The sequence below is a fragment of the Hyla sarda genome, chromosome 9, assembly GCF_029499605.1.
Source record: "Hyla sarda isolate aHylSar1 chromosome 9, aHylSar1.hap1, whole genome shotgun sequence".
NCBI lineage: Eukaryota > Metazoa > Chordata > Amphibia > Anura > Hylidae > Hyla > Hyla sarda.
In genome coordinates this window covers 18,171,680-18,185,627 of record NC_079197.1, presented here as the reverse complement: position 1 = coordinate 18,185,627, position 13,948 = coordinate 18,171,680, and the positions used below count along the sequence as shown (strand labels likewise).

General features: G+C 44.7%; 1 protein-coding gene across 2 annotated transcripts in view; it reads right to left on the bottom strand.

Annotated features, from left to right (window-relative positions):
* G6PD (glucose-6-phosphate dehydrogenase) overlaps positions 1-13,948 on the bottom strand; it is a 39,234-nt gene that overhangs the window by 16,083 nt on the left and 9,203 nt on the right. For both annotated transcript variants that reach the window (XM_056540102.1, XM_056540103.1), the window contains exons 2-3: positions 12,434-12,570; positions 553-590 (exon numbers count right to left, since the gene is read on the bottom strand). In XM_056540102.1, coding sequence (XP_056396077.1) covers positions 553-590; positions 12,434-12,570 — 175 coding nt within the window. The remainder of the gene's footprint in view (positions 1-552; positions 591-12,433; positions 12,571-13,948) is intronic.

The window sequence follows — 13,948 nt, the reverse complement described above, 5'->3', positions numbered from 1 at the left end:
GGGGGGGGGAGAATAACAATATTTAACGCAATAATAACTTTTAGCTGCTTTGGTAACTATACCATAACAGCTGTATGAGCAGCTTTGGATCAAGAGGAACTGTATACAGCGACTCTTTTAGATCTTGGATGCCTGCCTAACAAAAAAATAGAGGTGACTTCCGCGGATCTATGGTGTAGATCCAACATGGCCGCCTATACTACAGAAAGCGGCATGTAGTGCCCATAGACCTTCAGTCCAAACTATGGGGGAGATTTATCAAAATCTGAATAGGGGAAAAGTTGCCCATAGCAACCAATCAGATCGCTTCTTTCATTTTTCAGAGGCCTTTTCAAAAAAGAAAGAAGCGATCTGATTGGTTGCTCTGGGCAACTGCACCACTTTTCCTCTAGACGGGTTTTGATAACTCTCCCCCTATGTGTATATAAGAAGATGGCAGCAGGTTCCCCGTGCCGGACCGAGGACCTGTATGTATCATGTAGGGCAGACGGGTACAATAGGCTCTAGTGGTGAATGCTGTAGGTGTATTGTTACATGTCTGCATGGACTCACCATAATGTAGGATAGATCTTCTTCTTTGCCAAATCTCCCTATGGAATAGAAAAGCGGAGAAAGGTATATTAAAGCATGACGTCATTGTGTACTATTATTGTTCACTATTAGACCCACGCACATCAGGAACATGTCCGCAAATAAGCAAAAATTAATGTATTTTTGTTTGCATAAGACCACTGGTCTTCAGATGTTGCAAAACTACAACTCCCAGCATGCCCAGACAGCCGTTGGCTGTCTGGGCATGCTGGGAATTGTAGTTTTGCACCTTTTTCTAGGGGTTCTAAGACTTTCTTTCACTAATCCCATTGATCCCCAGACCAAAATGGCTGACAACAGTGATCATGTGATGACCCGCCAGGGCGGCACAATCCTCCATCACACAATAGCGTTTGTTTTGTAAGCTTCTTGGGGCTTTGTGTGAATTTTTTGCACCTGCTGTTTTCAGGTTGGATTGTACTTCCCCCTTCTATTTCTAGTCACCAGCCAAGCCCTAAAGCGGACATTCTGGTAAAAAGCAGCGTTATCCGGTTCTAATTCCGCTAGGGAACCATTGCTGAGGGGCTGTCCAGGTCCATATCAGATCCTAAGTGCTGCAGGGCAATTTTGTATAATAGGCGACACAAAGAAGGTAAGCTGTAGCTTTTCCTATTTCATATTAATTTATATATATATTATTTTTTTATTTTACTAATATCTCAACATTATATATATATATATATATATATATATATATATATATATATATATATATATATATATATACACACACACACACACACAGGTATATATATATGTATATATGTGTGTGTGTGTGTGTGTGGTGGCCCAGTACAGGAGGTGTTACCCCGTACCCTTGCTGCCCTGTCAGGCAGCCTCCTGCAGTGTCCCCTGGGCCCCGCCCCCCCCCCCCCCCCTTGCATTTGTTTATTGTAATTGTATATAATCCCTATGTTATATATGCAAGAGTGTTCTATCTTTAAGAGTGTTTACCATGTGATTTGTCATGTGGTTGTTACCCAAGAGGTATCAGTGACCAGGTGATCTAGTGGTGACCAATGGGATCCCACCAGAGTCTCCCCCATATAAGCCCTGGGTGGAGACTCTGCTCTCTCTCTTGCTTCCTGCTGAGGTCCAGTCAAGTCATGTCTAAGTGTCCGGAGTCATAGGAGCCTCAAGTCCAGTCTGTGCAGCCACAAGCTACAAACCTGCAAGTAACCACAGTCACAGTCTTGTCAGTCACAAGTCAGTCAAGTCAAAGTCATCTGTCTAGTCAACATGGCCTGCACTAAATTGTCCACCTCTACTACAAGTCCCAGCAAGCCCTTAAGGTCTCTGAAGTCACTGGTCATCTCCGTGGGCCCTGGCTGAACTGTATAGACTTTACCATCTGTCTACCCTCAGTAAAGCTACCGTTGTCCGTAAATTGGCATCTGAGTCATTATTGCCCCTGTGCCTAGCGCAGGATCTAGCGGTATACCTTCGGGTGGTATTGAGGATAAACCACGCCCTGGCGTCACGAACACTAGGAGTTAATGCCATCTGCCCCTAGGGTTATTCCATTTGCCCTTTGCATCTCACCCCATACCACATATGTGTGTATGTACGTTCCGGCATGACTGCCAAATGGCTGGAGATATTTTGATAAAACTTGTCACTTCACTTATAGGTCAACTAAACATAGTTAAATCAAACCTAACCCATCCCCATTTTTAAGGGTGGTGTTTTTGTCTGAAGCCCCATGCAGATCTATGGGATTTCCGGTACATTACGTTACTCCTTGTTGCGTTAGTCTTAGGCTGCAGAGATTGTCCGGGAACGGAAAATCCGCAAGCGAAACCCATTGACTTCAATGCATAACAACATAATCTGCAACATCCTGTTGACTGCCTGGCGGGCGGGCGCAGAGAATAAGTAGTGCAGGGGATGGGATGAGAGGGCTGGATAAGGGGGCGAGGTTAGGGGGCGAGGTAAGGGGGCGAGGTAAGGGGGCGAGGTAAGGGGGCGAGATAAGGGGGCGAGATAAGGGGGCGAGATAAGGGGGCGAGATAAGGGGGCGAGATAAGGGGGCGAGATAAGGGGGCGAGATAAGGGGGCGAGATAAGGGGGCGAGATAAGGGGGCGAGATAAGGGGGCGAGATAAGGGGGCGAGATAAGGGGGCGAGATAAGGGGGCGAGATAAGGGGGCGAGATAAGGGGGCGAGATACCCTGCAAGTTGAGAGTTGGAAAAAAAAAAACTACTGGAAACCATCAGTATGGATGTAGCCTCTGTGTGGTTGGGGAAGGTATAGAGGGCTCCAATTATGTATTGTACACATGTACAAGTAGTAACTGGGGGGGGGGGGGGGGGGGGGTGGAGGCCGAAAGTTATCTGAAGAAACTTTACAAATTCTTAGCTATATTTTTATGATATTTACATATCAATTCCAGTGATACACATCCCTGTATTACTCCTTGGACATTACACCTTGGACTAAACCTAGGAGACAGCCAGCGGTTCTCCTCCCTGTCAGGCATATGACCCAACATGCCCTGTTCTGAGACCAACTGCATTCTGATATTAGCTTAAAGGGGTATTCCAGGAAAAACTTTATATATATTCTCTCGACTGGCTCCAGAAAGTTAAACAGATTTGTAAATGAAATGACTTCAATTAAAAAATCTTAATCCTTTCAGTACTTATGACCTTCTGAAGTTAAGGTTGTTCTTTTCTGTCTAAGTCCTCTCTGATGACACGGTGTCTCAGAAAACGCCCAGTTTAGAAGAGGTTTTCTATGGGGATTTGCTTCTAAACTGGGCGTTTCCCGAGACAGGTGTCATCAGAGAGGACTTAGACAGAAAAGAACAACCTTAACTTCAGAACATTTTTTTTTTTCCTGGAATACCCCTTTAAGCTAATATCAGAATGCAGAAGAATGCAAGATAAGTAAAGCAAAGAATTGGCCGAGTGACTCAATGATCACAGAAGCTACGTGTTCCAAGTCACAACAGTTCGGGGTTGTTTTGTTATGTCTTATTAGGGTATATGATGTCAAAGTCCGCCTCCTGCCGAAGGGGTAATGGAAAAGTGAATCAGTGTGAAAATGGGGCAGACATACATAAAATTGTTATGTTTGTTCAAAAATGAGGGGGACACTAATGATAGTGACATGTGAGGGAGATGAGGGGGACACTAATGGTCGTGACGCGTGAGGAGAGATGAGGGGGACACTAATGATCGTGACACGTGAGGAGAGATGAGGGGGACACTAATGATCGTGACACGTGAGGAGAGATGAGGGGGACACTAATGGTCGTGACATGTGAGGGAGATGAGGGGGACACTAATGGTCGTGACATGTGAGGAGAGATGAGGGGGACACTAATGATCGTGACATGTGAGGAGAGATGAGGGGGACACTAATGGTCGTGACACGTGAGGAGAGATGAGGGGGACACTAATGGTCGTGACATGTGAGGAGAGATGAGGGGGACACTAATGATCGTGACATGTGAGGAGAGATGAGGGGGACACTAATGATCGTGACATGTGAGGAGAGATGAGGGGGACACTAATGGTCGTGACATGTGAGGAGAGATGAGGGGGACACTAATGGTCGTGACATGTGAGGAGAGATGAGGGGGACACTAATGGTCGTGACATGTGAGGGAGATGAGGGGGACACTAATGGTCGTGACATGTGAGGGAGATGAGGGGGACACTAATGGTCGTGACATGTGAGGGAGATGAGGGGGACACTAATGGTCGTAACATGTGAGGGAGATGAGGGGGACACTAATGGTCGTAACATGTGAGGGAGATGAGGGGGACACTAATGATCGTGACACATGAGGGGAGATGAGGGGGACACTAATGGTCGTGACATGTGAGGAGAGATGAGGGGGACACTAATGGTCGTGACATGTGAGGAGAGATGAGGGGGACACTAATGGTCGTGACATGTGAGGAGAGATGAGGGGGACACTAATGGTCGTGACATGTGAGGGAGATGAGGGGGACACTAATGGTCGTGACATGTGAGGGAGATGAGGGGGACACTAATGGTCGTGACATGTGAGGAGAGATGAGGGGGACACTAATGGTCGTGACATGTGAGGAGAGATGAGGGGGACACTAATGGTCGTGACATGTGAGGGAGATGAGGGGGACACTAATGGTCGTGACATGTGAGGGAGATGAGGGGGACACTAATGGTCGTAACATGTGAGGGAGATGAGGGGGACACTAATGGTCGTGACATGTGAGGGAGATGAGGGGGACACTAATGATCGTGACACATGAGGGGAGATGAGGGGAGGGGGGCACTAATGACGCACTTGGGGGTCGTATGACAGGACGTCGGAAACCATGGAAAGTCTGGCGCTGTCTTCATGTTTTCTGCTATAATGGAAACCATGGCAGCAGTTTGAACAGAGCCTTACCATACAGAAGAAATAAAAAGCAAACAAACAATTAGGACAAATCTTTGCATGTGACAATAAGGAGCGGTATATACAGTGCTCCCTCAAGTCACAATATTAATTGGTTCCAGGACGACCATTGTATGTTGAAACCATTGTATGTTGAGACCATAACTCTATGGAAACCTGGTAATTGGTTCTGACGCCACCAAAATGTCATCCAAAAATAGGAAAAAGTGAGAAATAAAGGGGTACTCCCAGTTCCTAAAATGGACAGCAGATGTCATCAGAGAGCACTGTGGTCATGACATCACAGGAAATGCATTTCTTTTTTGGATTTCTCTTTAGTATACAGCCCCTAAAAAGTACTGGAAGGATTAAGATTTTTTAATAGAAGTGATTTACAAATCTGTTTAACTTTCTGGCACCAGTTGATTTAAAAAAAAATATATATATTTTCCACGGGAGTACCCCTTTTAAAGAAAAATAAGTAGATAACTAATACAGATAAAGCAAGATCGTACATATAAAAGTAAGAAAGAGCTGCTGAGAGCTGTAAATCACTGTCTATGTCAGTGATTCCAAACTAGGGTGCCTCCAGCTGTTGCAAAACTACAACTCCCAGCATGGCCGGACAGCCTTTGGCTGTCCGGGCATGCTGGGAGTTGTAGTTTTGCAACAGCTGGAGGCACCCTGGTTGAGAAATGCTGGTCTATGTAGAGGACAGGAGCTTCTTCAGGGTCTTCTACAGTAAACACAGTGTCCTAAAAAAGTATAATGGAGCCGCCCTCACCTGGTGTCCAAATGAGCAGCTAACCCTGCTACAGGTAAAGAGCAGTACAGAACATGTAATACCTCCCTGTACTGTAGGGGGCGTTACCAGACAGCCAGTCAGTGCATGCGCTTCAGTAATACAAGGGTTTTTCCAGTGAATGCGTATTCTGATTGGTCAGTTCTTCCGGCAATTGACACATTTCACAGGTCTGGACTGTCTTTAGCATTGTATGTTGAGTCGGGTTTCAAGTTACAATGGTCCAGAAAAGACCATTGTATGTTGAAACTATTGTATGTTGACGCCATTGTAAGTTGAGGGATCACTGTGTATATATATATATATATATATATATATATATATATATATATATATCTCCACACTGGCAGAGACATAGGTTGGCAGTGCCAGTTCAAGGGCAAGGCGATGTATACTGAAGGCTGGGAGCGGCTAATTCACGGGTGTGTTCGCCATTCAAACAGGCAGAGTTTACATCAGGACAAAATGCTGAGTAACTCTGACAAAGCCGGAGATTGTACGAGAGAATGTACACAGTAATCCTGACAGAGCTGTAGATGTGTGGAGGAGAAGGGCAGAGCCGTGTGGAGAATACAATGGAGGAAGGTTCTATAGGGGTTTTATCATTCATCATCATTGTACGAAGGTCAGGACCACGTGAAGGTTTTTATGTAGTAGTAACAGGGTAGTAACATTTTCGTTGACCCAGGAAAAAGATTCACTTTTCTACCCTAGATCTAAATAAAATACCCCGGGCAATGCAGGACGATCTATGGGCACCTACCTAGCACCCAGTACATTGGGCAAAGGCCTCACTAGTTCGCGAAGCCACTGTGCTGGGGAATTTGGAAGGTTTAGCCTCCAGAAGTGTCACAACACTGGGGTTCACCTCAATCACAGACTGGTCACACACTGGATAAACAGTAAATGCCAATTGTGATTATGTACATGTCAACAGGGAAAATGCGGCCAAACACATGTCAATAGGGTAAGTGGGAAAAACTCCAGTCAGGACATCTCTTGCCCAGATTAAGAGAAAGTAAAGGAAGAGAAGGCAGAAGAAGCAGCCTTGTGAAGGGTCTAAGGAACAAGAACCTACGTTGGTCGGCGACAGTAACTTATCTGGCAGATCTCACAAATGTGGATGGGACCTACCAAAGGACTAAGAACTACGGTGGGTTACACATAGTTCAATATCTGTCATCAGAGTAGTGGTGGGGGTGTTTGTCTCTAAGATCTCCTGTCTACCATGGAGGCCGATGGTATAGCAACTGTTAAAGGAGTACTCTGGGGAACTCAACTTATCAGACAGACACTTATGCCCTTTCTACAGGATAGGGGATAGGTGTTTAATCGTGCGGGGTAAGTGCGGGGCCCCGTCACTCGGATCTCCTGTACGGGGCCCGTACTACTTACCCATCCTCAACATGCTTCGACCCCACCTTCCTGGACGTGGGTAAGCGACAGCCTATTCAGCCAGTCACTGGCTGAGGCGGGACATTGCTGAGGCAGGTGATTGGCTGATAAGTGTCTGATGAGTACCTCTTATAAAAAGATATTCCAGGAATTTTTTTTATTTGACTATGCTACAGGGGCTGTAAAGTTAGCGTAGTTCATAATATAGTGTCTGTACCTGTGTGTGACGGTTTTCTCACAATTCTTATGTGATTTTCACCCCAATATTTATTTTTAGCAGCATACAAAATGACTGTTTTGGATTTTTTCCCAGGTTGCAATGCGGCCGAGACCTGACATCACTAGTCATCTGATGACAGGGAGCCTGTCTGCTTCAATGGGGGAAGGGATCGCTTGGTGGGAGACAGATCAATCTGCAACTATTGCAACAGCTGTAGGCACCCTGATTGAAAACCACAGGTCTTTTAAATGGATGCAGCTCATTTATGTTTCAATGGGTGGGGTGGCTGATGTGTGGGAGGGAGGAAGATGGAATTATGGGATTTGTAGTAAAAAAAAAAAAAAAAAAAAAAATCAAAACAGGAAATACCAGTTCTCAAAAAGCTAGCCGCAGTCTTATGGTAATCTTTCATAATAGACATTTAGCCCCAAGACAAGCACAGATCCTTCCTAAGCATGTCTATTACTGTCTGCCAGGTACGTACTAAAATCACCTTATGGTGGAGAACCCATTTAACTTGATAAATGTTATAATCCCCCAGTTCACTGCCCCCATCATGATAAACCACCCCCTGCCTTTATTTTTAATATTTTTTAGTTTCTACCTTGATATTGCTCAGTTTTTTCTGCTCAGCCTCAGGTTCACCAACTGGGAAGGGGCGTTCCCCAGCAGGTGTGACATCATCTGAAGCCATACAGGGGAGAACTTCCTCCCTCACTCTGCAACCAACAGCCCAGAGCAGTTCAGTGTGAGATGAGCTATGATGGGATGAGGCTGCATACACCACTTCTGCACTCTAGGCTGCACTTCCTGTGTTTGGACTTCTGCCAGGTCAGCAGAAGTCCAAAGTCTGTACATGAGATGGGGTGTGGGGGGGGATGTGCTCTGGACAAGTAGGGAGACACCTAGTGGCAGCATTTTTAAACACAAATAAAACATAGAAAACTTCATTTTTTTTAAACTAAGTATATTAGAAAGATTTTTTATTTACCATAAGGAGTGCAATAGCAAAAACTAGTTTTAATGAGAGTGCCCATTTGATGTCAGCCCCCCCGATTGGCATTACATATAAGTCACGGGAAGGAGGGGCTTTTGGCTGTCAATCAATAGTTATATTGGTCTACAGCCAGTTCTTATCTTAAAGGCAATTTGGCTTTGTAGAATTGACTGCCTTTCCTTGAATAGGCCCTAAACATTAGATAGGGGATCCCCCACCGTATGGGCGCTGCAGCATCTTCAGTGTTCACTAACACTACTTTTAGTAGTGGTGGTGCAAGGTATTGCAGCCTTGCCTTGTTCATTTGCATAGGACAAAGCAGCAGTACCTTGCATTGCCGAATCTAATCATACATACAAGGGCTGGTGCCACGGCTACTTCTAACAAGGTTTTGGTGGGGGTGCCGGGTGTTGGAATCCCACCTATCTAATATCAATGGCCTATGCTTAAAATGGATAACCCAAAAAAATTATTGTATATGGGATAATATATGCTTAATGTAACCCAAAAGGTCCAACCAGTTGTAGAGTTGTATGACTATACCACGGTAGGTGTGTGGGTATCTTTGCTATGCAAGGTGGGTGGCTATAATGCAATAGTAAGGGATGATATGAAATACTACACGGACATAACGTGAACCAGTATTTCCCAACCAGAGTGCCTCCAGCTGTTTCAAAACTACAACTCCCAGCATGCCCGGACAGCCGAAGGCTGTCCGGGCATGCTGGGAGTTGTAGTTTTGCAACAGCTGGAGGCACCCTGGTTGAAAAAACACTGGAAATTCTTGAACAATGACACCCATAGCAGTGGTCATGTTGTTAGGACAGCAGGATGTTGTGCATGGTGCTCCCTCCAGATGAGAGTTACGCAGCTACCCACCAAGTTGCTTCATTGGAATTAAGTAAAGAATTTTCTTCCTCTCTCTCTCGTGTTACACAATTTGCACAAGCGAAGTGACACAAGGCTTTAAAAGAACCCTCCGCCTAACCCTCTGCCAAATATACTGCCATAGACCAGTGTTTCCGAACCAGTGTGCCTCCAGTTGTTGCAAAACTACAACCCCCAATGCAAGCCAGGAAAGCCAAAGGCTGCCCAGGCATGCTGGGAGTTGTAGTTTTGCCACAGCTGTAGTTACCCCAGTTGGGAAACCAGTCTGGACAGTAGAACTAAAAGTCGCAGCATGACCAGTTTTTGAGATATACTGAGCGATCATAGTTTGGCTACTATGAGAACTACAAGTCTCAGCATCCTGTAACCTGATTCGTTTGTATTAGTCTACTGTAGTATGAAGCTGGGGAGGCATAATTTGCAGTAGAACTACAGGTTCCAGCATGTCTAGGAAGATGCTTACTGTAAGGACAATCTTGAGCTTGTAGTACTAGCAGGCTACAGGATACTTAGTCTTGTAGTTCTCATAGTAGCCAATAGAGATGAGCGAACTTACAGTAAATTTGATTCGTCACGAACTTCTCGGCTCGGCAGTTGATAACTTTTCCTGCGTAAATTAGTTCAGCTTTCAGGTGCTCCGGTGGGCTGGAATAGGTGGATACATTCCTAGGATAGAGTCTCCTAGGACTGTATCCACCTTTTCCAGCCCACCGGAGCACCGGAAAGCTGAACTAATTTATGCAGGAAAAGTCATGAACTGCCGAGCCGAGAAGTTCGTGACAAATCGAATTTACTGTAAGTTCGCTCATCTCTAGTAGCCAAACTATGGTTCAGAAGCATATCCCAGAAACTGGTTATGCTGAGACTTGTAGTTCTGCTATATAAAAAGGTTTCAAATGCACATTTAGAATATTCCAGAAACTGCTTATGCTGAGACTTGTAGTTCTACTGTACTAGGTATTAAACTATGGCTTTTCATAGTCCAGAAGTTGCCTAGTCATGCTGAGACGAACCAACAAGAGCGCCAACTAGCTAACTATAGTTGTTTGACTATACTACGGTAAGTGTGTGGGTATCTTGGCTATGCAAAGCTGGTTGCCTATAATGCAACAGTACGGGATGATCTGAAATACCGCACAGACATACCGAAAACCAGTGTGCCTCCAGCTTTTGCAAAACTACACCTCCCAGCATGCCAGCTGTCTGTCTTGTAGCTATGATGTCCCGTCACACTTTATTGAAGAAAAACTCTGGTCTGTCCTCCCCCCCCCCCCCCCCATCCCCTCCGGTCTGCTCATGACCTGATCATTGATGTGAAAAGGGGAGCTCCTGTTACTGCTCATTAGATTTTAAGGCAGCAGGAAGATTTTTTTTGCTGCGGAAAAATTAAAATTCTGGATACGCAGAAAGAAAGAACATATTCGACAGAAATTTGCATGTACTGCATTGCCGTCAATATTATCAGTGCATGTCTGCGCGGTCCAAGCGGCGATGGATTTTGGCATCACCCACTGGAGATGGAATCCCAGCCTAAAATATCTCCAGAATGAGATTTCATAGTTTAAACATACCCTAATGTTTTTAAAAAAAGATAATAACATTATTAATAATAAAAAATACTATGTTGGTGCGGCAACAGAATACGCTTTTAAAACTGCCATCAACCCTGTTGCCCGCTGCTAAAGTGAGCCAACTACGGATTTACCAGAAGATCCATGCAAGTCTACAGGATCATCACCAATTCCATAGACCGCTCGATTCAGCAGCGGGCTATAGAGTTGGCGGTAGTTTTAAAGGGGTATTCCAGGATTTTTTTTTTTATTTGACTATGCTACAGGGGCTGAAAAGTTAGTGTAGTTCATAATATAGTGTCTGTACCTGTGTGTGACGGTTTTCTCACAATTCTTATGTGATTTTCACCCCAATATTTATTTTTAACAGCATACAAAATGACTGATGTCTCAGATTTTTCCCAGGTTGCAATGCAGCCGAGACCTGACATCACTAGTCAGCTGATGAGAGGGAGCCTGTCTGCTTCAATCATTTGGAGAGAGATCAATCTGCAACTAATGCAACAGCTGTAGGCACCCTGATTGAAAACCACAGGTCTTTTGAATGGATGCAGCTCATTTATGTTTCAATGGGTGGGGGGGAGGAAAATGGAATTATGGGATTTGTAGGCAAAAGAAGAAAAACAGGAAATACCAGTTCACAAAAAGCTAGCCATAGTATTATGGTAATCTCACAACATAGCCATTTAGCCCCAAGACAAGCGCAGATCCTTCCTAAGCATGTCCATTACTGTCTGCCAGGTACCTACTAAAATCACCTCATGGTAGATAACCCCTTTAAAAATAGCCGCAACAGTGTTGGTTTTGCGATGTAGTCCAGTCCTGAAAAATGTAAAGCTTCATATCGCAGGGGGTCAGACCGCTGGGACACCCCACGATCTCGCGTACGGAGCCCCGGCTCTCAGGCTATATAGTGCATGTCGACCACCGCAGGAAGCGGCGGGTGACACACACCCTCAATACAGGGCTATGCCAGAGTCGGAGATTGCCAAAGGCAGTGCACCGACTCTGCCATAGAGTTGCCCCCCCATAGACTGCCGAGGCCCCGTATGGGAGATCGGAGGGTCCCAGCAGTCGGACCCCCAGCGATATGAAACTTATCCCCTATCCTTACGATAGGGGATACGTTTTTCAACACTGGACTACTCCTTTAACCAATTTTTTTATTGCTCCAATGCATTAAAATCTTTATATATTCAGGAAATTAGCAAGAACTAAAAAGTGGAAATAGAAGGGACTGCAGGATCTGGCTACACAGGGATAGATTGTAGTCTGTAGCCATGACGATACATGGGTCTGCAGATACAAAATGGTGGGGGTATTTATGAAAAGTATAGGAAATATTGCTTCATGTTTTATTTTAGATCATTCAGAGCGATAAAATAAATAGTTTGAAACAAAGATATATTCTCTATATCAGTGTTTTCCCAAGCCGGGAGCCTCCAGCTGATGCAAAACTACAACTCCCAGCATGCCCAGACAGCCGAAGGCTGTCTGGGCATGCAGGGAGTTGTAGTATTGCAACAGCTGGAGGCACCCTGGTTGGGGAATCACTGATCTTACACCAAATGTGCTCCAAGAGCAATATTGGACTCACCGAAGCACCAACTACGATGAAAACGTGCGTCTGACTCTGCTGGAAGTCCTCCTCGCTGTAGAGTTCCTCCCGCATTATACCACATACCTCCGACCTGCTTAGGTTCACCTGTTCATGGGCTGCGCTCATTTTCGGCTCTGCAGGGGGGGGGGGGGGGGGGAGACAAAAGGTACTATTAGAGATGACCAAATTTGGTACATATCTTGTACCAAATAGAATACAAGTAGAGAGACAGTAAATCCAAAATCAAATGATCATAAAAGAGTGGTGATTGCCTTAATAAATCCCATTAAAGGGGGTCGTCCATCCAATAGAAAATAACTTGTGTATGGTGTCAAAAAGTATAATAAAGCAACTTACTAATATAATGTTACTAGAATAGTGCACTGATCTTCTATGTCAGCTGGAAAGCAAAGCAAAGCTCTTGTCCTTGCTCCCCCCTCCCCTCCTGTCTGCTCAAGACAAGATCATTGATGTGAAGAGGGGAGCTCACGTTACTGCTTATTATATTTTAAAGGCAGCAGTAAGCTTTTCTTAGTTACAAGAGTTTCCATCAGAACAGACTCACTGTTGTCTTATTTGAGAAAGGTTTCCTGCTGGCTTAAAATTTAAAAAAGGGATACTCCGATGGAAATTTTTATTTATTTTTTTTTTATTTTTTTTTTACTGGTGCCAGAAAGTTAAATATATATTTGTAAATTACTTCTATTAAAAAATCTTTACCGTTCCAGTACTTTTTAGCAGCTGTATGCTACAGAGGAAATTCTTTTCTTTTTGAATTTCTTTTTTGTCTTGTCCACAGTGCTCTCTGCTGACACCTGATGTCCGTATCATGAATTGTCAAGAGCAGGAGAAAATCCCCATAGCAAACCTATGCTGCTCTGGACAGTTCCTGACACTGACAGAGGTGTCAGCAAAGAGCACTGTGGACAAGTCAAAAAAGAAATTCAAAAAGAAAAGAATTTCCTCTGTAGCATGCGGCTGCTAATAAGTACTGAAAGGATTAAGATTTTTAAATAGAAGTCATTTACAAATATATATTTAACTTTCTGGCACCAGTTCATTAAAAAAAAAAAAAAAAAAAAGTTTTCCACCAGAGTACCCGTTTAATGAGCGTTAATAGGAGCTCCCCTCTTCACGTCACTGGTCTCATTCTGAGTGGAAAGCAGGGACAGAAGCTACAAACCAGACACCGCAGTTAATAATGGAAGATCTGTGCACTATGGCGGCTAATAACCTTCTATTAGTAAGCGGCTTTTTAAAAGGTTACATCCACAGCAAATGGAGTTAAAGGGGTACTCCGCTGCCCCAGCATTCGGGGTCAGTGTGGTCGTGATGTCACTGCCAAGCCACTCGTGACGTCCATGGGACTGCTGCCACGCCCCTCCCATAGACTTCCATTGAGGGGGGCTTGGCATGATGAGGGGCGTGGCAGTGATGCCACAACCCCGCCGCCCGCACCCAGCATCCTAAACTAACGTCAGGTGCTAATGATCAGACACCTTATCCCCTATT